The sequence below is a fragment of the Conger conger genome, chromosome 9 (assembly GCF_963514075.1).
Source record: "Conger conger chromosome 9, fConCon1.1, whole genome shotgun sequence".
Classification (NCBI taxonomy): Eukaryota; Metazoa; Chordata; class Actinopteri; order Anguilliformes; family Congridae; genus Conger; species Conger conger.
Genome location: NC_083768.1, coordinates 21,486,124 through 21,512,403, shown reverse-complemented (window position 1 = coordinate 21,512,403; position 26,280 = coordinate 21,486,124). Strand labels below are relative to the sequence as shown.

At 42.1% G+C, this 26,280-nt stretch overlaps 1 protein-coding gene across 1 annotated transcript in view; it reads left to right on the top strand.

Moving 5' to 3' along the window:
* The window catches only part of col8a2 (collagen, type VIII, alpha 2), a 56,258-nt gene extending 30,138 nt beyond the window's left edge, over positions 1–26,120 (top strand). Inside the window, exons 2-3 of the mRNA XM_061256247.1 lie at positions 9,660–9,843; positions 19,780–26,120. Coding sequence (XP_061112231.1) covers positions 9,693–9,843; positions 19,780–21,695 — 2,067 coding nt within the window. The 5' untranslated portion in view covers positions 9,660–9,692 and the 3' untranslated portion in view covers positions 21,696–26,120. The remainder of the gene's footprint in view (positions 1–9,659; positions 9,844–19,779) is intronic.
* The last annotated feature ends 160 nt before the right edge of the window (positions 26,121–26,280 follow it).

Here is a 26,280-nt window from a genome sequence, read left to right as displayed (position 1 = left end):
ACACACACACACACAGAGCTGTGGAATGCACGTATTGGGACTCTGTCGCTATCACTCACTTTAAGCATCTCTTATTATCACACAAACTTGCTCTATTGAATTTAGAAACACCAGCACTTCCAGCGCATGATGTATAGCGCTCTCTGCTGGCCAATAGTCTGTTTTTGGACTTGCAGATGTGGTGAGCTGTGGAATGAGTCTCTGGGACTGCCAAGACAGGCTGAGAGGGGATTCAGAAGGCAGGTTTATGACTGTCTGTTTCCCAGGTCCGCAGTGAGTGCTCCTGGGAGACCGGTAGGGGAAAAATGCATAGCATAGGGCATGGTGACTCGGGTAAATTCATTTGACATTAGCAGCTATCGAAAATCCAAGTGGGGCAAGGTGGCTTCCTACACCAGCTAAGAGAGCGGATCATTTTGTCCGACGATGGGTCTCTCAAGCTGGCAGTTCATCAGTGTTTGGATATGTGTTTTTGATGAGCTGTGATTATGTGGGAAGGGAGACCAACATCTTGCACATCTGTTATTGTCCAAAGAGACAGCCCCCCCCTTCAGTTTTGCTACCTGCAAACATCAGCTGGAGCATATGTCTGACCTTCCCATGTCTGGTTCCACACTCAAGGCTGTTCTTCAATGAGGTCACTTCATCCCTGCATTCCTTGTGGGCCATTAAGAAAATACATTTTATCCATCTATCAGTTCCTAATTTTTCTCCTTTTTTATTCTCCTTCGGTGCATTTTCCATTGCTGAGGTTCCATGTGGAATCGTGTTTAAAACCAAAATGGAAACTGTATTTAGCCTTCTTCTCCTCTTTTTATGTGTGTAGTGGATTATTTTTGTATCGTGAACAATCCGAAATTGAACTTCTTGCTTGTGGTGAATTCAGGAACGAGCCACTCCCGTTTTCCTTTCTCCTGTTTGTCGTTTCTGTTGTTAATCTGAAGCGAAGATTGCTCTCAGAGTCATTGATATTATTGAAATAAAATAGTGTGTTGAACAGCGTCAGACTCTGCCAGCTGCCTGGAGACAAGAGTGCTGACCACAGCACATCCCATCTGGCCAGACGAACACCACTGGCTGCACACAGCCATGCACATAATTACTGGGAATAAATGATTGGGGTTAGCATTGCTGAAAGATAGATGGAAACAACATGTCCACTTCTCATCCTGGCATAGAAATGCAAGTCAGGCTGGCTTTTATTCCAGCTCCTACTAGTACCCCTGCGGTCAAGATCACATGTGTGTGTCTCCAGAGCGTTCAGGCAGTGGACTACACCAATGTTCAAATATGGGGGGGCGGGGCCTGTTTGTTATTGGTGGTTAAGTGTGTCATGCCAATTGGACAAAAGAAGATGTTCCTCAAATGAGGAACAGTGCCAGAGTGTACGTTTGGGATGGCCATGGTGGCCATTTTGGAATAGGGATGTCTGTCATTCAGTCTGGTGACAAGAGCTTGAATCTATGTGTCCAGGGAAAGCTTACAATAGCACTTGACTCGAGGCGAGTTGTTGCAGCCTACTATAGCACATGCACACAGCTGGATAGAAGAATGAGGTCAAAGTTAAATATAGAGCAGAAATAACCTGTACTGTCCCCATCAGCTGAGTGGAATAATTATCACCCAAACTGAGCTCATTTATATAATGTGCAATATTCTCACAACATTTCTGTAAACCATGGAGCAGTGTTGTCAAACCTCTCACTTTATGTATTATGCTTTACTACGATTTCCAAATACACACACACACACACACACACATGCATGCACACACATGCATGCACACAAGTACCCACACATATGCCCCGATACACACCTGGAGCAGACCTTGGAAAATGTAAGGAGAGGGGAGCAGTCACCGTGGAAAGTGTAAACAGCTTGCGTCAGGACCCAGCGGGCAGCTATTAAATGCACAATTTATTACTAATGATTCTGTTCAATGTGGGGACTGAGGGGCCAAAGAGAATAGGCCACCTTTGTAGTCTTTCAATGGACAAACATTCTCAACTAAGCTGCTCCGCAGCGGAGCAGTAGTAGCAGGTGATATGTCAAATCCTTCAGTCGACATGGGGAGCTGGAGGAGAGTGACGCCTGGCCTTTGGTACCGTGTGACCAAGCGGCCTGCGGTCTGACCATGTTTATTTATCCTGTAGTGTTCTAAGGGCTTGCGGACGTTGCAGGGAATATGAGTAACGCGTGTGGAGGGATGAGTGAGGAGGGAGCTGTGACTCCAGCACCACTCGGCTACAGACTCGTCTTACCTCATGCTGAAAAAAAACGCAGATTCTCAAAATAAAGCCCCACACGCGTTTTTCCCCCGTCGCCCAGACTCAACAAGCAACACGTCCATCACAGGAGCAGGTGCCGGGGGTGTCTTAACTGCCACACTCGCACCTGCACAGGCCTGAATGCACACACATATCAGAGTGTGGTACATTACATCAGTTTATCAATATAATTATTCACAAAAGGAAGCACATAAAAGCAAATAAATAAATAAAACACACTCTCACACACATACATACACACACCAGCAAACACACGTGTGCACACACAGACAAATTCACACGCATTGAATCATATTATGACTTCCATTTCTCATTGCCTCATCTCCTCCTTATATTTGTTCTGTTTCACCCTTTCCATCACCTCGTGCTTGTTTGTGGTAGTGGCGGTTGGGGGTTAAAAGCAGTAAGCCAAGGTTCACACCCCGGAATGGAAATGTCACGGACTACGTGTGAGGTGAAAAGTGTTGGGGGAGTAAAAAAAAAAGTTAAAAAGTGCTCCTTGTTTCACTTAATGTGGAAACATTTAATAATGCTGTAGGCAGCCAGTATTCTCCATTCAGTTTATAAGCGCACTTTAAGGAATATCTGTGGCCCTCTGTTTGTTTTTATTCACCCCAGTGTGAATACTGCAGTCCAGTCTGAGGGGGCAGAGTGGTCTGCACCTCAGTGTGACTTGGCTGAGAAGCTGCCCTGCACGAGGGTCAATAACTTCCTCGGTGAGCAAACCGCAATGCAGCAGCAGCTACGAAAAAAGATCACACTTTTTTTGTGTTGTTTTTACCATTCCCACTTATGGACACATTCCTTACTAGATCCAGAGGTTTGCGGTCTTCCAGTTAGCACTGTGTTTGCTTGGTTTCAAAAGTCTGTCTCTCTTGGCTGCTTGTCTTTTCCTTTTTTTTTTCTGTCTTTCAGAACATATTTTTAATTAACAAACAAAAAAGCAGTCGTCCATCATCTCGTATATAGTAAAGATTTTGCGTTTTATCTGTCTGTCCATGCATTTTCTTACTGAGACTGTTAGGTTATTGAGTTTCATAAGAAGGGGTAGAGGTGAAATTATGAAAATCTGTTTCTAGTTTCTTTCTCTCTCTGTCTCTCTTTTGGTGTTATTTTTTGGTTTGAAGGCCACCTAAATCGGACAAAAGCTTAATGTTTGCAGTTTCTTGCGAGATATAATGACTAATGCATGACATTCTTTTTTCTGGCAGCAGGCAGCTGTAATTTATATGGACATGCATGTTTGAGTGCATGTGTGTATTGATTCATATGTTTTTCTCTGTGTGTGTATGTGTGTGTGTGTGTGTGTGTGTGTGAGTGCGCATGCATGTGAGTGCGCGTTCGCGTGTGGTTATGGGGCCATTTCTTTATTTGTTTTACTTTATTCGCCTTTTTTATTCTGTGTATGCATATGTGTGTGGTTATATGTGTCCCTTGATGTGCCCTTCTGAGCGTGCCCACATGTGACTGCGTGCATGTGCATATGCGTGTGTGCGGTTCGCCAGACATATTGCGTGAGACGATAACTGCTACTTCGCGTCTTTCAAGCGAAAGCGAATAGAAGCCCTTGGTAAACAGATTGTGTCGGGCATGTGGAATGGGAGAAATGTCTGCCTCTGATCGCAGCGAGTGTAAAGACGCCTGCTCAACGGTGGTTACACGGTTCCCCACAAAACCACAACCCCCCCCAGGAATGGTTAACTCCGGTCTGAACAGGAGCCAATCAGCACCGAGCTACTGACTGATTGTTTTTTCTCCGCTTCCAGGGCTGTATGGTTTTCGTCTCACTTTTGTCGCGGTCCGCCCCGTGATCGTGTTGTTTCTGGAGCGGGGGGTGGGGGGTTTGACGTGAGACGCAAACTGGAGAGGAAGTGCGTTTTTATTCGAGCTCTAACTCAGACCTCACTCAGACTTTCAATAGCAAATTCTCACCCACGCTTCCCCTATCCAACATCCTTACATGGTAGGAAGAGTGAATGATTCGGTCGGGAGAATGGAAGCAGGAGAGGGGTGGAGGTTATACGGCGAAAGCTGTGCCGGGCCAGGCTCCGTTCCTGAGCCCCGGCTGCACCAACAACACTTACTCCAGCAATAACAATAATAAAGAAGAAAATAATTTGAGAGGGGGAAAGCTGGTGAACCGCAGAGAGCCGACGCAGGCAGACAGCCGGGCCGCGTTCCCCAGGGAGGGAGGGAGGGAGGTGGGTGTGGGGCGTTGGGAGTGTGTCCTTTTCCGTCTGTGTTTGCTGTGTCATTCCTGGGCAGGATGAACCAGTGGGATACACTCGCCCCAACTGGGGGGACAAAGCTGATTAGACGGCGTAGGAGGCTAGAGCTGACCTCTCTGAGTCAGATGACACAAACCAGCTTGTGATGTGCATGGCGATGGCAGCTGACAAATGCACAAAGCATCTACTGTGTCATCTGACTGATGGTCTCCATTCACGTTGCGGTGTAGGAGAGGTCTGTATTGTGTTAAACATGGCCAATTAAGCGATTTATAGCTGTAGTTATTATGGTCCTGGGAGGTTCGTCTGGCTTTCTTATTCAAGAATATCTGTGCAGTTTCAATCATAACCATCTTCTCCTGCAACATCAGTGATAAACTTAATTATTGCAACTTTAGTTAAAACCCAAAGGGTGATTGGCCACAATGGCACATGGCTAAGTCATCGGACTTTGGTTTGATGCAGTCGCACACAGAGGACCGTGGTTCACGCCCCGGTCCTGCTAGATCCGAGTATGACCAGAGCAAGAGGGAGCGGCAGTAATTGGGCCGCTGGGGTGGGAAGAGGGACACGGCAGGGAGGTTCAAGTGCCCCTGATTTCCCGGTAATCACGGTCCGGGGCTTGAGAGGATGCAGGTTGAAGAAGGCGTGTCGATCTCCTTCCAGCAACCGGGGGCAGGGTTGTAGCAGTATTTCCTCAATACACATGGGCAATTGAAAGAAACAGGGTACAATTGGCCACCAATTTGGGAGAAAATGGAAAAAAATCTGAAAGTAATAAAAATAAAAACCCTAAGGGAAGGTATCATGAGCGTCACCTTCAGGGACTTGAACTAAAGTTGTGTGGCTACAGCAGAGTGAGTCTTAGATATGATGGTACAGGAGAGAGGAATATACTGCCCTGGACTTTATGGGAGTAGCCCAAGCAAATGCCTGGGACCCATCATTTATAGTGATGGAATGGCCAGAAGTGGAGCCAGCTGAATGACCCATTGGTACAGGATGGAAGTGAAAGAGACAGAGACTCTGCCAACATGAACACTTTCTGCTTCCGCCCACCCTCCCCCAGTCCCTCTCCCCTTTCCACTCTGTTCCTGCTCCTCATTAGAAGTCGCTTTGGGAGCTCCCTCCAAAACCAGTGTTTCAGCCATGCACCTGATCAGGGCTGTGTAAATATCAGGGCCGAACACCATGAGGATGAAATTATCATTCCTTTCTGAAGTAAATGAAAGCAAACAGGCCCAGCTGTCACACAGAATGACAGGTTAAACAAACTGGGGAGCCAAGAACATGGAGCCCCGCCCTGGTTTGGCACCCCAGCCTCGTCCTGGGTGGGTTTAACCCCTTCACGCAGATGCCAAACCTGGCTGATCTTCGCCTATTTTTGCCGTGTTCTATTTAAGGCTTCATAATTATCGGTGTGAGAATCACAGAGATTTGGAAAATGGCAAGATATGTGTAACATTGTCAATGTTAACTTAGTTTAGTTTAATTTCACAATTTAGGTATAAAATGCCACAAATACAAAAAGTAAGACTTCTAAATAAACTCCTGTTGCAATGAAGTCACAAATGCAAATCACAAACTTGGAAAAATATAAATTTCATGGACCATAAACTTATTGACCACAAGTGCAAAATCTGAGGGTGATATGCAGAACTTATAAGAAGTATGAAGCAAAATGTAAGCCGTGTACCCGCTTGTCCGCCAGTGTCTCAATGGATAAATGGTGCATTGCTGTAAATCATAAAATGATGTCATCACATGTTTTACTACAAATCAACGGTTTTTACTCTGCAACTTTCTGCACAATTCCTAATGGGAATCATTATCTTTTCATCAGCATGTTTATAATATCTATGGGTCCAAAAACCGATCCAAAACCTCTCTAAAAAATCCAATATAAAGCATATAATTTGCCCCTTATTGTGGTTAAAGATGATGTGGTTCATATCACATTGAACAATAATGTGAAGGAAATGTGACACACTGTACTCTAAAGTATGTAGTCGTTTATTGCAAGGGGATTTCAACACTGCATTTCATTGTGAGTGGGATGAATTCTAACAAAGCATGCTACTAAGAGCCAGTAAGCTTGCTTACTCTGTCCTGGGTATGCTACAGTGCTCCTATATTAACAGCCCCAAATACAAACATGACCAGCACATCGCAAATAGGGCAGCCTGTAGCGTAGAGGTTAAGGTGAATGACTGGGACACACAAGGTTGGTGGTAGCCACAATAAGATCCACACAGCCGTTGGGTCTTTGAGCAAGGCCCTTAACCCTGCATTCCACCAGGGGAGGATTGTTTCCTGCTTAGTTTAATCAACTGTACGTCGCTCTGGATAAGAGCGTCTGCCAAATGCCAATAATGTAATGTAAAATAGTAATTTGTAGATCTTTGCCATGTTTGTATGTATCCTTGAGTAAATGCTTCCTCCTGTTATTCTGACTCACACCCCAAATCCATGTCCGCATAGTTAGAATTTGCTTTCACCATGAGAAAATTAAATTAAAAGCAAAATTAGTAAAAAGCTTCCAAAAACCGAAGGAAAACAACAATTACAACTCGAGTGCCTGTGTATTACTGCCTAACGTTATGGCCTTATGGGTGACTGCAAAAATCTGTGCACAGTGTGTTACACTCAGCCCTCAGTCGCATTTCAAAGTTTAGATTTAACCATGGTGTAAATTGCAACTGCAATGTTATGCAGGACTGATATAAATGCCTCCCTCCTCTTTCCATTTCCATGGGAATGAATTGTTCAAAACAATAAATGATGATTGTATCTTGAAAGTGTATGGAAATCCAATGGTAAAATTACATACTTATTCCATATGTAATAGCACTTATTGATAGTAGAATGCTGTGGTATAATAATAATAATAATAATAATAATAATAATAATAATAATAATATCGGTATTTTTAGTTGGCTAGGTAAGCAGTGTTTGGATAGTTAACTTTGGTCACTTTTGCTCTGTTGTTTGTTTCTTTGTTCAAAAAAAAAAAAAAAAAAAATTGGCCCTCGTCCTTATCTTTGTTGTACAGGTAGCAGTTGAAATTGTACTTCCCTCTAGGGTCTTTCAGTGAACTTATCCCTGGTTATGGGTATGCACTTTGTTGTACGTCGCTCTGGCGAACAGAAAGAACACGATACAACAATATCTGTTGTAAATTTTAAAACAATTAAAAGCAAAAGACAAGTAAATGTAGAGTAGAGCATTTAAAAGCCATCCTAAAGAAATATGTTTTCAGAAGCCTTTTTAAAAAATGCTACAGTTGGAGCCTCAGTAATCTGTCTGGGTAAGCTATTCCATAGCATGTCGCACTGAAATAAAAATAAAAGCTTCTCCACTTCTTTTGTAATTTACTTTTGGAATGCATAACAGATTATCACTGGAAGATCTGAGGGCATGTTTGGGCTGATCTATTTAACATGTCAGTTATGTGAGGTGGTGAGAATAACTGCTCTTGTTTATATCGCATTTCAGTGAGAAGTATTTTTCACTGCTGCACTGGACTACCTTTGGGTTATATCTTGGCTTTATCTCGTTGCTTTGACAGAACAGTAATTTTCGGTGGTGAAATAATCGTTTTAGCGACTATTGCCCAATGTTTCAGACTTGTTGCACCTTGTTATGGTGCTTATTTGACATAGTTGTTGTGTATTGCCTGGTTAAAAAGCTAGGGCATAGAGTTTGTTGCTTCCATTCATTTGGTTGAAGGAGCACCGAGTGTCTGAGTTGAATCTCCGGTTTCAGGCACCTTGGCCACTAGGGGGCTGGCATGCAAGGGTGAATAACAGAGGTTCTGGTTGTGGAGGTCTAAAATGCCTTGGTTGTGTGTGTGTATGTGTGTGTGTATGTGTGTGTGTGTGTGTGTGTGTGTGTGTGTGTGTGCATTAATTTTTGTTCATCTGTGTGTGGGATACATTATCACGAATGCAGAAACGATAATGCCACATTTGCCAGTCTTTCCTATGACACGACACTGGATACTCCGCATAGGCCACCGTAGTATAGTCCTCTCTGCACATGTGTATGGCTGACATGAAGTTGACGAGATCCGGTTGCTTAGATCTGCATTACTGAAGGGCCATGCACATTTTATCAAGACTGAGATTGCGGATCGCCCTCAGGGAACGCAGCTTGTGCTGCAGTGTCATTCGATATTACTTCTTTCTCTAAGTTCTTTTATATCTGAGGAGCTGTCAGATTGGTTGGTTAGCCTGCAGCACCAGTAATTAAGTGTGTTATTTTATCATGAAACCATTTGGCCAACATATTTTTATTTTGCTTTAATTTTTGAGACTTTTCCAGTACCGCAAGGGTCATTGCCGCTACAGTTTTTGATGAATACTTTGAAAGAGTTCCAAAACTAATTTTCTGAATAGAATTAATGATGAAAAAAATCATACCTTTGTAATCTGTCTGTTCTCAAGTCTAATATAACTTAAGTCCTCCGAGACAAAGTTATCAGCAAAATTAAAGCTAAAACCAAAGAATAAGAGGTTTAACCATAACTACATTACCAGCAGCACAGGGTGTTATAGCTAATCAGATATTTTATCCATGTCATGGTGATGATAAATTATTAGTGCTACATTCAAAACACATTCCCTGACTGCCCTTTAATCTCTCAGAATTTATTATACAGTACCTGTTTTCAATAAAATGTCTCACATTTGGTTTAACTTTGTCTCAGGCACTTCGACAATCAGTTGACTACTATTACATATTGATGATGAAAATCTAATATTTTATAGGCACTAGTACACATTTTATATATAGTTGCTATAAATGATGCGTAAAATTATCTGTCACTGTCTAACCCTTTGCATATTTTCATCTTGTTAACCGACAGCATATTGTTTTGTCTGAAGTATTATACAGTATTATAAATCCCATAAGGACTGTGGAAAGAATATTGTCTAATGAGAACAACAGGTTCAAATTAAATGAAAGTAAAGATATAATAAAGTGAAAACAAGTGTAAAATCCAATGTGTGCCTGTGTTTTAGCCTGTGTTTCACATGCTAACAAATGTATGTGAATCAGAACTACTTGCTGTTTCCACTTCGTTCCCTGATATTAATGCCCCGCCCTTCCTCCCTGTCCGTCTTCTCCTGGACCAATCCAGGACTGCGGGCTGTGACTCCAGGAGGCTGACGACATGCAGCTGCTGGTGGTGTGCATGCTGCTGCTCCTGGGGGGGCGGGCCCTGGGCGGAGGGTACCCCCCCATGCCTCAGATGAAGTACATCCAGCCTATGATGAAGGGGCCTGTGGGGCCACCCTTCAGGGAGGGCAAGGGCCAGTACTTTGGTGAGTAGCAACCATACCCGCCTACCCAATTTTCCCTTTTCCACATGTCCCAATTCCGTAGCCAACTACTAACCTACATACGGTGGGGTTTCTACTCAGAGATTTGACAGAAGGTAACCTGTGATACAGCCTTTTCTAACAGCTGAGTCCAAAGTTAATCAAAGCGGGTTAAGCGGATTGCTTGAGCGACATCCCTTGAGAGGTTTACCCATAATCCTCTGGTCCAGAGCTCTTGACCGCATTGCACACAGGAGGCACCCCGGGGGTATCAGTAAGACAATGAACAATGAGAGGAGTAAAAATCAGTTGCCGTTCCCTGTCTTGTGCCCATGGATTTATAGTGATCATTGTGAATGTGTCAGAGAAAGCAGCAGAAGGAGGTGGAAGGAGGATCAGGAGGACGAAGAGGGTGGATCTCTGCTCACCATGATGGACAGCACCATGGGGGCTGTACATCATAGCCCCACATTCTGTGCTCGGGGTTGGCTGGCGGACAAGCCTGCTTATTGGACAGGGGACAGCGGGTTTGCGACAGAGCCAAATCAGTGATGAGAAAGCCAGCGAGGACCAGGCGATGAGAGAGAGCATTCCTGCATGCAGCAGCTTATGCGTGAAGGGTATTTTCTCCTGACGCAGAAGGAAATTTGTCCGTCAAGAGCTTGATTTCTCCATTGCGCGCTCGGTTCAGTCACTGGAGTGAGGCCCTGGGTTATCTGGAGCCAGTCCTTGCTTATCTGAAACCACCACGTCTCCAGTGGATGAACTGAATGCGGAGCTTGGCATACCAGAAATAACTGCTATGGCAGAGCAGATCCGAGAAGAACCCTCAGTGGCTTGCGTCCTGCCATCCCCCATTAGCCGTATGACTGGGAACAGCTGTTGCTTCGGCTAATTACACACAGATTTTGGACTGAAGGCATTTTGGACAGACAGAGCACCTCCTGTTTGCATCAGCCATGCACAGATGAATCAAACACATCAAGGAAGTAGCACCACGCTAAATGTGTTGATTCTCCAGGTGTACATGTCAAAAAATTATTTTGGTGAAGGAACGAGAATTAAATGCCCCTTACACTGGTACCGACAGTTAATATATTTTCACTGCCTCAACTTTTTGTTTAACTGCCTTTTGAAATACTGTATCTCCCAGCCTGCCAGCACCACTCAGTAAAATAATGAATGCCAAACATGACTTTGACCTTCATTCAGCAGCCTTGTGCCGATTGATGAAAAACAAGCCCAAATCCAAAACTAGCTTGCAGGCTGTACTGATACAGAACACAAAGAGGGAATTTTAAATGGGTGCAGTGTTGCATCAACAACATCATAAAGTGCCATCACAGATTGGATCTCTGGTACTGTTCCGGTCTCTTCTCAAACTGCCTGTCATATTCCCATGGGACTGAGCCTTCTAGACGGTTTACTAACAATGAAAACAGGACAATTTACCACAAAGAAAAACACTGAAATTCATTTGGTAGTGCCTGCAGAACTCGACTCTTTTGTAACATTCACTGAAAATACTGATCGGATTACTACCACACACAAATACTCACTTCAGTCACTTTGCTTATTTATATTGTGTTGCTAAGCATATTTTTATGGGCCATATCATTACATGATTTATGTAGTTCATTTTACGGTTCAAGCTGTCTATATAAACTGAAGTTGGAGCTGCATGTTTACAAATGAGCCATATCACTGTGTTCCTGCTCAATATTTATGGATTCTTTTACAACAAACTTGACCATCATTTGCTCCATGTCTGATTCGGACTCAAACACTAGGGTGTTGACGTTTGCTGCGCGGTTGCTGCAGCAACATCAACACTATTTTCTACACAATGTTGAACTGTCACTAAATATTCAATAAATCATGCATTACCCATGTGTTTCTATGCATTAGCTATTGTTTTAATGTGTTGTCTCCTCAACACCATTCACTTTTGATCATAGAAGAAAAGGAAATGTCAATGTTTAATGGCCAAAGGCATTTCACATTAATGCACAATCACAATCAGTTACATGGAAAAAATTGCCTGACTTACCATGGAAGAGGTTCAGACACAGTTTGCACAAAATAAGTGAACTCACTGGCCAGCAGAGACCAGTCTGTTTTCCCTGGTGGTTACTGACTGGGCAAAGAGTGAAATAGGGGAAAAACACTAGACTAGACAACAAGCAATATCGGGAAACCAAAACCACACTGATTATATTTGATTGGCATCCCAGGTTTTCAAATATACGTATGCCAGACAGAGTAGACAGAGAAGCAGATGCGTCTAATAAAGCAAGACTCAACAAAAGTGAGTGGTCAATGAGATGTGAAGCAACAGAAAGACAGATGGACAAAAGCAGACATGACCCTGGCATCATAGCCCTCGAGTCAGAAGTCCAGGAAGACAATCGGCTGGAATGTTTATCGAATTGGAGATTTAAACAAACATTCACTCAATATTAACATTCTCAGTGAAATATCTGAGTCAAGGCGGTCTCTCGGTATGGCAAAGACTGCTGGAAACAGTCAGATGACACACGGGAAACTGGGATCCTCTGCAGACAGATGTCCAGGAACCGTTATCCAGATGCGGTGGCAACAGGAAATATCAAACAGGGAACCTGGGAGAAGAGCAGGCCTCAGCGATGATGTGACAGACGCTGAGCAACGAAAGACAGACGTGTTTTTTTTCTCATTTGCCGAGAAAAGAAAGAAAGTATGACACCGGAGAGACACACAGCATGTGGAAAGGAAAGGAGAGCAGGACCAAAACTCGGCCAACACAGAGTGATACAGGCAGAACTCCAGCAGGCAAAGATTGGCCTTTGAAGTAAGCCAGAACAAAGTGGTGCAGTGTTGATTTGTTGGAAGCTTTTGTGGAAGTAACATGGCTCCCAAGGTACAAAGAGGAACACAAAGGTGTGACGCACACTGAAATTGCAGCTGGAAGACTGCTTTGGGGTTTGCTTGATGAGAGCATCATTGACCATTGCTTCTGAGGTGAATCATGGGAATGACAAATACTTGGAGCTCAGACTACATGTGAAAGCCTGCTGAAAAAAACACAAGGTTTTGAAACAGCGGGTAGCTGGTTGATCAGTTTAACACTCAACATGGTTTGACCAGCACAAGCTATGTTTTAAAACAGCTATTAGCTGGTATTTCAAGCTGGTCATAGCTTACTCTAGGGAATGGGTTTAAGATCAATGCATCTCTTTCTTATGCTTTGCTCTCCCCCAATTTACTCCAAAGATTGGAACGTGCAATCATATGCAGCTGCACTCAAGCTGCAAGTGCAGCAGCCAATGCAGGTGAGTGCAGATAAGCACTTTCACAGCCTTCAAGCCAAGCTGACACAGACATGAGTCGGAGGAAGACTGTTCACGGGCCATCGAAGCGGCCTTCAGGTGTCATTAGAGAGTGATGAGACGGGGATCTAATGCCAACACAACTGCCATTATATATGGGTATAAGGGACTACCAGCCGCAGTTGACAGTAGCGATTTTATCATGGACTGTGGCCATCCAAGCACAAATGTGCCTTAGCAGGAGTGACCCAGCAGCCTCACTAAAGCATCTCCGAATTGCAAAAAGCCTCTAAAGAGGGAGACATTTTTAAAAGGTTTTTTTCTTGTGGAGCAAAATAAAAGCCCCATTCTCCTTTGATGTCTGTCCAGTACTGTCGATAAAGTCTGGATTGCCCTCTGTAGCCACATAACTTTACTGATATTGTTCTTCTCAGCATACAGGAGCCTTTAGTTAATGTTATATACGCTGGTCAGTGTATGTGCGTGTGCGTTATCAATTTCTCTCAAATTCACATACCTTGGAAGATAGGCACGCATGGATTCAGAGTGGTTTAGTCACTAAAGACACTTATAATTATGGTCTATACAGCCTAGACATTGCTGTTTCAAGTCTGGACTATGTCTTTTGATATACGGCAATCCAAAGTCCTGGGATACAGATGGCTTTCTCCTTCACCTTCACCTTGGACTGGCATTTTAGATTTAATTTTCAAAAGGAAATGTTATTTTCTGTGGCATTCATAACTGTTTGTGTTCACCAATGCATGATGCTAAGCTAAAATTACCAGCGTGTGGTGTATTACAAGTCACATTTCCATGGCTTGAGCTCCATCTACTGGTCTAAATACAACATTACATTTTCACATATTTTTACAAGCTGTACTAAATTGCTGTCAATGTATTTCTTAGACCTTATTAAAGGAAAACAAAACCATCAAAGGCAATATATATGAATGTATCATTTTTAGATTAAATTCACATCTAGCTTTTAAATTTTGATGCCTGTTCAGAACAGTGAGTTCAGTGGCCACTTACCATGGCACACACTGTTCTGCCATAGTGTTTGCAGGTCATCCCCGTAATTCAGGCTACATTGACTGATGCCTCTCATATCATGGCTGATGATCGCTTGACATACTGAAAAATGCCCTGGGCCTCATGTGGTCATGGTGGTGGATCTAGAACTACTGTGAATCACAGAACAGGAAGACACAAGTTGCATTTTACATCCAGATCAAGTTGACCTCCAATGACATTACTTGGTTCGCTGGAAAGCCACCCAGTTCCTCCTGAGGTCCTGCCTTCATCATCATCATCATCATCATCATCCAGTTGAGCAAAGGACGCCTTCTGCTTCTCGGTCCTGTGCTCCAACTAATTACAACCCAGTTTAGTTAGTGAAAAGTCGTTCCCTCTTCACCTCAGCTGCTCTGTCATTACAATTTTGGAAACCAGTTATGCTGCACTACCCGTGCTATGCTAATAGTTTAGGTGAGGTCATATGTTCCATTGGGTTCAAGGATATGAAAAAGAAATCAATGATCATCCTCTCATGCTCTTTTACGGTAGGAGTTACAGTATGAAGTAGGCACATGTGAGTGGGGGGCAGATAGGTACTATCGATATTCATCAGTCATATTTCTCTATAATTAACCTGTGACTAAGGAACTTACTGTGGGCCAAATACACATTCTACCTCCAGACAGGAATGTCTATGACACGGATATCAGTCTCACTGATGGCGCTGTACTGTCTCCATAATGTCAACACATCGTTTCATCATTCCTCACAAACCTGCTTCAGAAATTTCAGCTTATTTAAACATTTTTGTTTGCTCCAGTTACAAATTTCACATAGGAAAAGTGTCTCAATACAGAAGCCTAAATGCCTTGACACTAATCTCATCATTCAAAGCCTCAATTCTTCATTTGTCATGTTAAAAAAGAACGTATTTCATACTGTCCCTCAAAATGGTATTTTTGCAGCAATATTGTAGCAATCAATGTGTTTGTGTAATTTCTCCTTTATATGTATGCTGTTTTAAAAATAGCGGCAAATAGAGGCTATCGATTAGGCAATGCCTTATACACTTTAGTATCAGTGAGACATATAAAGAATTAGAGCAAATGAAATCAGGAGTTAAGAGACCAATTAAATCCTGATGCCACTGAACCATGATTTTAGAATATTAACATCAATATAACTTAAACAATTAATCAATAGAATTATCAATGTAGCTCAAAATATTGCGGTGTGTAGCAATACCACATACAGGACTCAGGAATAGGTATCTGTATAAATCAAATTACCCTTCGATAAAAATAACAATGCAAATTCTTATTGATCTTATTGGCAATAAATTACTTCATCCTCTGGGCTATCAAACTACATTGGTGCAAGCATGATGAAGTCATCCAGAAATGTGACTTCTGCCTGCAGTAGCATACACTGATGTGCACTTTGCTGGGGAAATCACTATACTTCAATAATGTTTCAATGAAACCAATCAAAATCATACATTAGTTTAATAAAAAAATACATTAAACCAAAATATGCATCTCGGTTTGGATGTCAAACATGCCAATACCGTTTCTGACCAATTTCATTCTCATTTGGTCTCATTAGGTCATCTAAATTATGATTGAACGAAGGTGCTGTGGTCAGATGAGACCAAAATGTATCATTTATATGTACACATAGGGTCTATAGACGAACAATGGCTTTGTATTTTGAATTTGTTTCAGTCTGGTTAATTTAAATCTAACTAGTGTTCACTCAACCACACTAATTGAAATGGAAAAATGCCGTATCATTAACAGTTCTTGAGCCTAAGAGACATAATCAACCATTTATACACGATTCTGATACTAGCAGCGAACTACTATTGCACAACAGCGCTGCTGCCTGCCTTTTTTCACTAAAAGTCCCTCTCCTGCTTAATCTCCACTAATAGCCCTTAGCCACAGCTTTCTTTGGTGTTCGTTGGAACGAATTAAAGGACAAATAGGGTTGTTTCCTCTTGGAAATAGAGCAATGAAAAACAATGTAAGCTTTGTTCTTCAGTGCTTGTAAACCACAATTTTGTGCTCTGAACTCATTTTCTGTGATGAACTAAGCAAAATCAAGATACTGGAAGACTGTTATTCCCCCTTCCGGTTTGCCTACCAAGAAATGTGAGATAGGTGTATGAATGTAAAATACCTTATTCTATCCAGATTTATTATTTATGTTGTTCTTTCCCCAATATACCAGCTCTATCAGGTTCTTTCCTCACAGTTCCCTTGTCTGCCCTTACTCTCTTTGTTGCTTCCACATTTTACTCTGTGCTCGTGACCATTCCACCACACTTTCCATGATCCTTCTCTCACAGCGGAAACCCACTAACCACCCCCTTCACTAGTGCCCATTCCCTCATGAAAAAACATACTGCTTCTCCTCACACACATGCAACTTGTCCTTGTAGCTCATCTCTGCAATGCCCGACCCTGAAATAAAACAATTAATTTAATCAGCACAAATAGTCTAGTTTACCCAATCAAGATAATATTATGCAAGACAGACGCAGGGAATGGATTATGTTGTTCTCACCTTGCTTATGATACTGTTGGATTACCCAAGCTATTCAAAGCTACTAAAATGTATTGACAGTGTTTCATTATAGGATATAAAGCTGCATTAAAGACAAAATATGATTGGAGTCATTTTATACCTTTGTGATTTAATTATATCAATGAACTGCATTAGTCAGCCCCATTGTGTAAAAATTGTCAGCTGAGCTATACTGGATTTTATCTCCCAAGAAAAAAATAGCACTTCATGCGCTCCTATTAAATTACTTCATTTCAAAAGGTATTTGGAGTGGGAGAACAGACTTTTGGGAGTACCACTGACCACAGATGGCGCTAAATCCACCAAAACAGAAACTTAATTACTGATAGACACTTTAACATCATCAGTCGTAAAAGGTGACAGGACTTATTTGTATATTTTTACATTGCATTACCTTATTGCCATTTGCTCTTATCCAGAGCGACAATCCTCCCTTGGAGCAATGCAGGGTTAAGAGTCTTGCTCAAGGGCCCAACGGCTATGCTACACTAGGATTTGAACCACCGACCTTGCCTGTCCCAGTCATTTACCTTAACCACTACCCTACAGGCTGCCCTTTTTTTCAGGGCATGTTGAAACATATGGATTTTGTATAGTTGCATTTGTGCGAGAATGATGGGTTTGATTTTACTTTTGTATTATGGCAGCCCACTTATCATATGTAAGTGGCTGGACAAACTTCATCAAGAGTTGGTAACAAATCTGTGTTTTAACAGAAAATAATGTTTTTCACCGAAGCATTTTTTTGATTAACTGAAGCAGTATAATTTATATGGGCACATATCAATAGCAAGTAGACTGTTAGCCATGCAGGAGTGTCCTGGAATGTCCTAGAACTGTACTGATGGTCTATAGTCATAGCAAAGACATGTATATTCTTTCTGGATTAAAAATATTTGCTCTAATATGTGTATATATATTTTTTATTAAGCGAAAAGTAAAGGTGATTGGTTGTTCTGCCCTACATATGGCACATGGGGACAATTTGGCTTCACAGTATATTTCAGAGGGGACAATTTCTTCACAATGGCATGATAAAACTTTGCAGACAGACATATGTTGTTGATGATGATGACTCATCGGGGGTTGTAAGCTGAAGCGCAAAGTGAGAGTCCTTGTAATACGATGTGGTAATAGTAGCCTGAGATAACAAGAGAGAGGTTTTATCACAAGATGCATTCATTACACTTGCATGGGATACATGGAATACCTTCATTGCCTTCATTGTTAAATCAGCCCAGCCCAGCCATGCAGCATATCTATGAAGTGCCTGAAGCATTTCACAATTCATAACAGTGAAACTGACTCTACTAATTTTATTTAATCATTTGAGTAAATGTTGTGAAAGGTATTCCATTTGTAAGGCCTATTCATACCCATGGTTTTTGATATCTTCAGAAAGCAATGCATTTCAGATAGCATGGGTGAAACCTGGTTGTGTAGCACTGAGTGTTCTAGCAACCTCACATGAAACTGCTTGAAAATAATAAAGTGAGCAGTGGATGTTTAATCTCCCATTTAACCTCTTGTTATCACCGAACACAAGATGGTTTCATAACCGTGAACAAAATGTTCCCTTCTTAAATTAATTATAGCATATACTTATTACAAACAAGACAGATGCCTATGGGGTCCAGGTTAATCCACCTGAATTAATCTATTCTCCGTTGGTATGCTACACAAACCACAACATAGTCAGTGTTGCATTCCTGACATATGCCTGCATGACTGAGGAAAATTGCTCAAGTGCAATGAATGTACACGTGTGGGATTATCACATTCCAATCATACTTTACAGCATGGTTTAGAAACAAATCTGGTCCAAGAGCAAAGGACTCAAACACTGACATGCAATTTACATGTCCAAGCATGTTCGCGTTCATTTTCAAAACACAGCTTCATTGAAGAAATATCTGTAACATGTTGGAGTTGGGGTTTTAATAGTTCCTCAAGACCTCCCAAAAGGACTATATCTCCTACATATGCTGTGGTCCGTCTCCTGTATCAGGCACAGAATGTGAAAGGACCAGGTAAGCCTGAAACATTCCCAGACATCTGTAGAGCATTGAGTCCCAAGCTCTGCCAATTCGCCATTCCTCATTCAGAGCATATTCTCCGGGAAATTAAAGATTGAAACCTGCCATCTTCTTTTCAGTGGAATGTTATGCCGATCATTCTTTTAACATCAGTATAAAGTATTCTCCAGTTTTCACTCCATAGTTCCAAGTAAATTAGGGGGAATGTCTTGTGATGGATAAGTAAAGGTACCTACCCAAAAATACATTGCCAGTTTCTTCTGAAAAGCCCATGAAAAGGCACTGATAGCACAAGCTGGTGTAGGGTGTGGTACAAGGTAAGGGTTTTCCATACAAGAAAAACACAACATTCTTTGAAATTGTATTCTATTGTATAGGTATATTGTTAATTTGTGTTGTTGTGTGGGAGAGGAAAAAATTGCAATTGCTATATGAATTGTGATATATTGTAATTGTTCTTTCATGAAAGGACAAGGACCTTAAGCATGAAGGTCCTTGTCCTGGATTTGTGTACAGTAGATTTATATGCATTTGTAGTGCACACATCCTGGGTAGGGCAGTCCAGAAGATTACTTTGGCAGCTGACATAAGCTCCTAAGCAGATGTCATTGTTGTCATTATTCACATACCGCTAAGGTTGAACATTGTCCTGCTGAGCTTCCTGTTCACCCCCACCTGAGTGAAGTAATATGAGAATTTGAAGTCATCTGTTTGGCATCCACACACAAGCCTTGAAAGTAATTTTGTGGAGGACATGCCTTTATCTGTTATAAGAGGGGATACCCGGGTCCAGCCTTCCAGTGCAAACTCCATATATAAAACCATTTCTGTTCAAGCCACCATGTGAAGCTACCCTGGGCTTTTGCTTTTTTTAAATGTTGAATGTCAAAATAAAACTGTTTGAAATACATTACTGCAATATCATTCAGAAATGGGTTCAGTGATGGTTCATTGATGATGTGGTGTTCTGTGCTTTTCTCTTGCAGATGTTCCACCAATGATGGAGGTAAAAGGAGAGCCTGGCCCACAAGGAAAGCCTGGCCCCAGGGGCCCGTCTGGTCCCCCAGGCCTCCCAGGAAAACCAGGGCTTGGAAAACCAGGACTCAATGGCCAGCCAGGCCCCCAGGGGCCCCCAGGATTCTCTGGAATTGGGAAGCCAGGTTTACCTGGTCTTCCGGGAAAACCAGGGCTAAAGGGCACAGCTGGGGCAATTGGCGAGGCTGGTCAAAGAGGGGAGCCTGGACTAAGGGGGTTACCTGGCCAGCCTGGGCTCCCGGGGCCTGCTGGTCTGTCTCTGAATGGCAAGCCAGGGCTTCCAGGAGGAAGGGGTGTCCCAGGATCTCGTGGGGAGCCTGGACAGAAAGGTGGCCCCGGAGTGCCTGGCGATCGCGGGTTGAAGGGGGAGAATGGCAATGGCAAAACAGGCCCACCAGGTATTAGGGGGGCCCCTGGTACTAGAGGTCTTCCTGGAGCTCCAGGCCTACAGGGTGTGGGGAAACCAGGCCTGAACGGGTTGCCTGGGCCAGGTGGGCATAAGGGTGATCAAGGGGTTCCAGGATTACAAGGCGGACCAGGAGAACCTGGGGCCCCAGGATTACAGGGCCAGCCAGGGCTAAATGGAATAGGAAAACCTGGATCAGATGGCTTGCCTGGGGTTCTAGGTCCCCAGGGACCGAAGGGAGAGCCAGGATTGAGGGGTATGCCAGGGTTCCCAGGGAGCCCTGGCTATGGAAAGCCTGGATTAATTGGGCAGAAAGGAGACCGTGGCCTCCCAGGGTTGTCAGGTGGCCCTGGGGAGAAGGGGGTACCAGGAATGGAAGGACAGCCAGGTGACACAGGTCTGGATGGACTTCCAGGACCACCAGGTATTCAGGGCCCTATGGGGCTCCCAGGAAAGCATGGGCTACCTGGTCTAAAGGGAGAAGGTGGTCTTACGGGCCCCCCAGGTCTTCCAGGGATCAGAGGAGATCAGGGTCCAGGTGGACTACCAGGTAAGCCTGGCAACCCAGGTGAGAGGGGTCTTCCTGGTCCAAATGGGGCTTCAGGAAAGCCAGGCCCTAAAGGAGAATCTGGCCATATTGGCCTGCCTGGGAACCCAGGTCTGATTGGTGCACCTGGGCTTAAAGGAGAATCAGGTTTCACTGGGGCTCCTGGGCCTCGGGGTCAGTCAGGAATTCCTGGCCTGCAAGGACCCTCAGGTCCCATGGGGCCCCAGGGCATTCCTGGCCTGAAGGGGGACTCTGGCCTGCCAGGGCTACCAGGGATGGGAAAGAGTGGTGAACACGGGGCCCCAGGGCCACAGGGGCCTCCAGGAAAGCCAGGTCCAGCTGGGCTCAATGGCATGGCTGGCCCCCCTGGCCCTCCGGGGCCCCCAGGCCTACCTGGTGCAAGCAAAAATGGGGAGACCAGGGTATCCGGGCCGCAGGAATCCAACCTTGGAGGGGAGGGAATTCCAGATGGGAAGAATGGAAAGCCACAGTTTGGGCGGGAACATCTCTCAGCATCTGTGGCTCCAGCCTTCACGGCCATCCTCACCACACCCTTCCCTCCATCAGGCATGCCTATCAAATTCGACAGGACCCTGTACAATGGGCAGAATGCCTACAATCCCACCACTGGTATCTTCACCAGCCCTCTGTCTGGCGTCTACTATTTTGCCTACCATGTGCACGTAAAGGGAACCAGCCTGTGGGTGGCGCTCTACAAGAACAATGTGCCTGCCACATACACCTATGATGAGTACAAGAAGGGCTACATGGACCAGGCATCAGGCAGTGCAGTGCTGGAGCTCAAAGAGAATGACAAGGTGTGGGTGCAGATGCCCTCTGACCAAGCGAATGGGCTCTACTCCACTGAATACATTCATTCCTCCTTCTCAGGGTTTCTGCTCTGCCCCACATAACGCCACCGTTCTTACACCCCTCCCCACCCTCCACCACCCCCACCCAATCCCCAAACCAAACCCCAAACCTCCGCTCCATCAGCAGCCATAAAATACACGCAACAAAAAAAGACTTGTGAATGAAAGATAGGAAGAAAGTCAAAATTAGAAGGATACTTCATACTGTGTCTGCATTTCTTTCCCTCTTTCAAATTTTCGTTTTAATTATTGGTTTTAATTTTAGCCAATATTATTATTATTGTTGTTATTATTGTTGTTATGATTATTATTATAATTGTTGTTATTATTTTGCTGTTTTGACATTATTGATGTTTTTTGTTTTGTGGAATCAGACTATTGAGTACCTTAATTTGCAAGTGATCATTGTTAAATTTACCCTGTATGACTGCACACCCAACCAAACATTTCACACCAAGGAAACCACACAGCCAAACCCTGGGGTTGCCAGCCTTTTAATTGGTTGCAGTCCCTTCTACATTAATTATTACAGCTGAATCAAACCAAGCATAATTGGAGAGTTATCTTCAGAGTATTAATCCATATATCTTTACATATACTTTTTTTTTTTTGCCAAACAGTACTTTTAAAAGTCTGGGTGTCTTTACTGGGTATTCAAGATGTTCAATACGGTGCTAATTGCCTGATTCCACGATAAGTATGCTGACGGCATTGTGATAATGCTGGATGTTGATGGTTCTGAATACTGTATTGTACTTGATGTTGATGAATTCAACACTTTATCCCTCTTTTTACAAAAATTATGACCACAAAACCAACAACAGAGCCTACACCATTATTTGTACAATGTAATCAAGCTGTTTTAGGACCCTGTTTCTGACGTTTCACTGATAACAATATATTGTTAGGAATATATATATATATATATGATCCGTAACATGACTGAAACATTAATAAATTAACAAGTAAGGGACAGTTCATGGATTGAAAGTGTGAGCTTCATGTATTTGGATCAAATCTGAAGTGAGAGAGGCCGTTCTGATTTGTTCCTCGTGACACCTTTGCAACCATTCAAGTAATGATTATCAAAGATACACATACACTATATCAAAGCTGCAGGTTTTATTCAATTACATACAATAATCACTTGGAGTACATTTCCTTAGCTGCATAACAGTGCAGTTGAAAAACACCCTCTTTTTTTCGTCAGTGGGTCACACATTGAATACTATCCTGTGGGTGACATAGCCAACATCAAATAATTATGAAATAACAAAAGGTTTTGTGGAAAAAAGGGGAAATCTAAACCTTATATAGCTTGGTACTAATAAGCATGACTGGTGTTTATGAAGTCTAAAATCAATCCATGTTTTGGAAGAGAAGTCAAGCAAAAATAATTTCATGCATTATATTGTATGCCTTAAGGATATATCTTCTATCTATATTCACTTAAAAGACTGGTCCTGTGTCACCCTAACCATTTCCACAAATCTGGCAAATCAGAAGCCTGAAAATACATTTTATAAGGCAAAATTAAGATTTTTGCATCTCAGGAAAATTATATCAACATCCTGGTTTGTATCTTTAAATTTTTTTTTCCAGCGGGAAGGATACTCAATGTTTAATCATAAGTTTCTTTAGATGTGTGTATCAGCAGTTTACAATTCTGGTGCACAAAACAACTGAATATAATTTCAATATGGATACACGTCCTCAAACTTTAAACATAAAACAATGTAACTGTTCTATTTACCACAGCTATGTATCAAAGAAAGCAAACAATGATGAGTAACGAGAGAACCACGTGAATAGGGTCCTCACATAAACCGACCTAGGGTTATCTATGTGATGTTTGCTCCATTGGCAGAAAATGATAACTGTGAGATTATGAATGGTCTATGAATAACCAGGTCTGTGGGGACACTGAAAAAACGACACTTCATAATCAATTCAATGTGATGTGCAGTCACAACTGTTTTTTGTTGGTCTGTATCCAGAACCCCAGACATACTCACACGCACATGCAGACACACACACATACACAAACTCCCTCACACCCGATGCCTCAGCAAGCTTAATGATGAACTGTTCCATGATGGGGAAATCACACAGCAAATCACATCCAATATTCAAACCCACTGTTTCCTTTCACCCAAATTCTTGCATTTGCACATGCCTGGGTCCAGTGGGCTGGTTTGGCCCAGGTGTTGCCCAATGGGATTAGAGTAAAGGATTGCTGATATAAAGGATCTTTCTTGTCCATTGAGAGTATAGAATACGGTGGTAATGCATGGAGTATCAGGTGGAAGAGATAGAAGTGTAGGTTTGCTATTGCGAAACCAAATGATATTGATGTATGAGTTTGCATATGTAAAAGAGATCAGGACTGCTTCAGGCTCAGAGGGTCTATTACTTAATTGCTTACCTCTTGTTTTGTCTTTGGACCAAAGAACAGTGAGTGTAGTGGTTCAAATAAATTTCATTTGGCCTACTTCTGGTACAGAGATAACAAAAGCTGCAGAAAACAAAATAAACAGTGATGATATCATCCAGAAATTCATGCAAATTATGTTAATATATAAGAATTGTCAATTAGCACCATAAAAGCTTTTGTTGAATAAATTTGGATTTTACTTTAATTATGCAAAAGGTGTCTAAAATTCCACTCATTGCAACCTAGCCTGTCTATTCTAATTTGGGAGCTTCTTGTGGACCTTCAAAAAATATGTCTTAATATTCTGTGCATTGCCTTCTAGCATGAGATTCTTTAGAGAAAAGTGCTGAGACATGGTTTTAAAGCTTGATATGAAGCCTTATCTTGTTTGCTTAAAACAGCAAACAAAAAAACAAACAGGTAAATAAATAACTAGATAAATAAATGAACCCAGTTGTTGTAATGAGGCAGAACCTTAGTTATGCCTAAAATGGTCAGTATATTGTAATCCTTGGTTGTTTAATTCTGGCCGACGTCTGTGCGCTCTGTCTGTTAAAGGCTAGTCTCTCTCTTTGAAGTCAGTGGTTGCCAGACCTGGAAACAGCAGAAATGGAGACATTTTTTAACTGACTCTAAGCCAAGTGCCTGGGTCTTCTGATATAGTGGGCATAACAGTCATGACATATAATCTATGCCTACTTGAGAACAATATACTCAACCCCCTGTTTGACATTCTGTTTCAAGGTCACTTTATACAATTACAGGTGTGTGTCCTGACCTTGAAAAGGTGAATTTAAATAGCATTTAAATAATGCATTATATTTCTGGTTACTTGATGAATGTAGGAAAACGTATAATTTATAGCAAATATACCTAACTTTGGCTCAAAGTAACACAGTTTCAGCAGTCTACACTGATTGCATGAAACCAAATCTGCAATGGTAACAGGAACATCGACTCTTTCAGGTAGACTTAAATTAGTGCCATACCTGCACACAGGACTGTATTCTCAATTAAAACATGATTACTGATTATTTTCCAAATACTATCCCTGTGTAATTAGATAATTGACTGTGTAAATAAATAGAAATATGATTTTAAATAAATCAGAAAACAACCCTAAGTGCCCTTGAAAGCAAGTCGATACCAGCTTAGTTTGTGAAACAACCCATGCCTTAAAGACAGTATTCTTATGTGATTATTGCACTCTCACTGGCTCCCTGCCCTCAAACACCATACACAATTAACACAAAGTTTTGTAAATTATAATTGCTGTGTGTCTCCTAGACAATGCAAGGCTTGTTCTTGTTGTGTATGACATTTCTATATTTTTGTCTCCTCTTTCCAAATATAACATGGCACATAAAATCTTCGTGTTGCCATTTTTTCTAGTGTTTGTATTTCTGTCGAGACTGAACGCATTGCATCATCACATTGTTGCACACTATGCCGCAAGTGTGCAAGAGAAAAAAATATATATAATAATAATAATAATAATAATAAATAAAAAATAAACCCTGTTTGTCAGATACAATGTACTCTTTTTTATTGACAACTGCTATCTGCTTTTGCTTTTCAGAACGGGGGAAAATGTGCTTCGGTTTTTAAGGGATATTAATTGTTTGTTCTAGTATTGAGATAAATGAAAGGGGCCATTCCCATTTGCACATGAAATTAATGAAGGTATATTTATACATTTGTGATTCTAAGTTAACAGGAATATCCACACTGACCACCGGAGTCTGGAAAGTATAACCGGTATTTTACAGCAATGATGAGTACAGTGCATTTAGAATTAGTAAGCACTAGCATTGCTTGTGAAGGATTACCATTGTGTACATTGTTTTCCTTTTTTTGTGTAATGTACTATATATCATGCTATTTTTTTTCCTTCGTGAATGGCTATTACATGCACTGTATGTAATAGAATTTGGGTATAAATGCACTCTGATTGAAAATGTTTTGTCTGTTTATGCTAAATCTACAGTTCCTGATTGTATTGATACCACATCAATAAATACTTTCTTGTATAACTGTGTTCTGTCTTTATTAGATTTATTATATTTAGAATATGTATTTTGCTCGTCTATTGAGGGAGGGCTGAGCATTTTGAAAATTGTGCAGTTGTGTTAGCCAGGTTCAGCTTCACTTTATTAATACACTTATAATTATATCACTGTTCCATTACACACT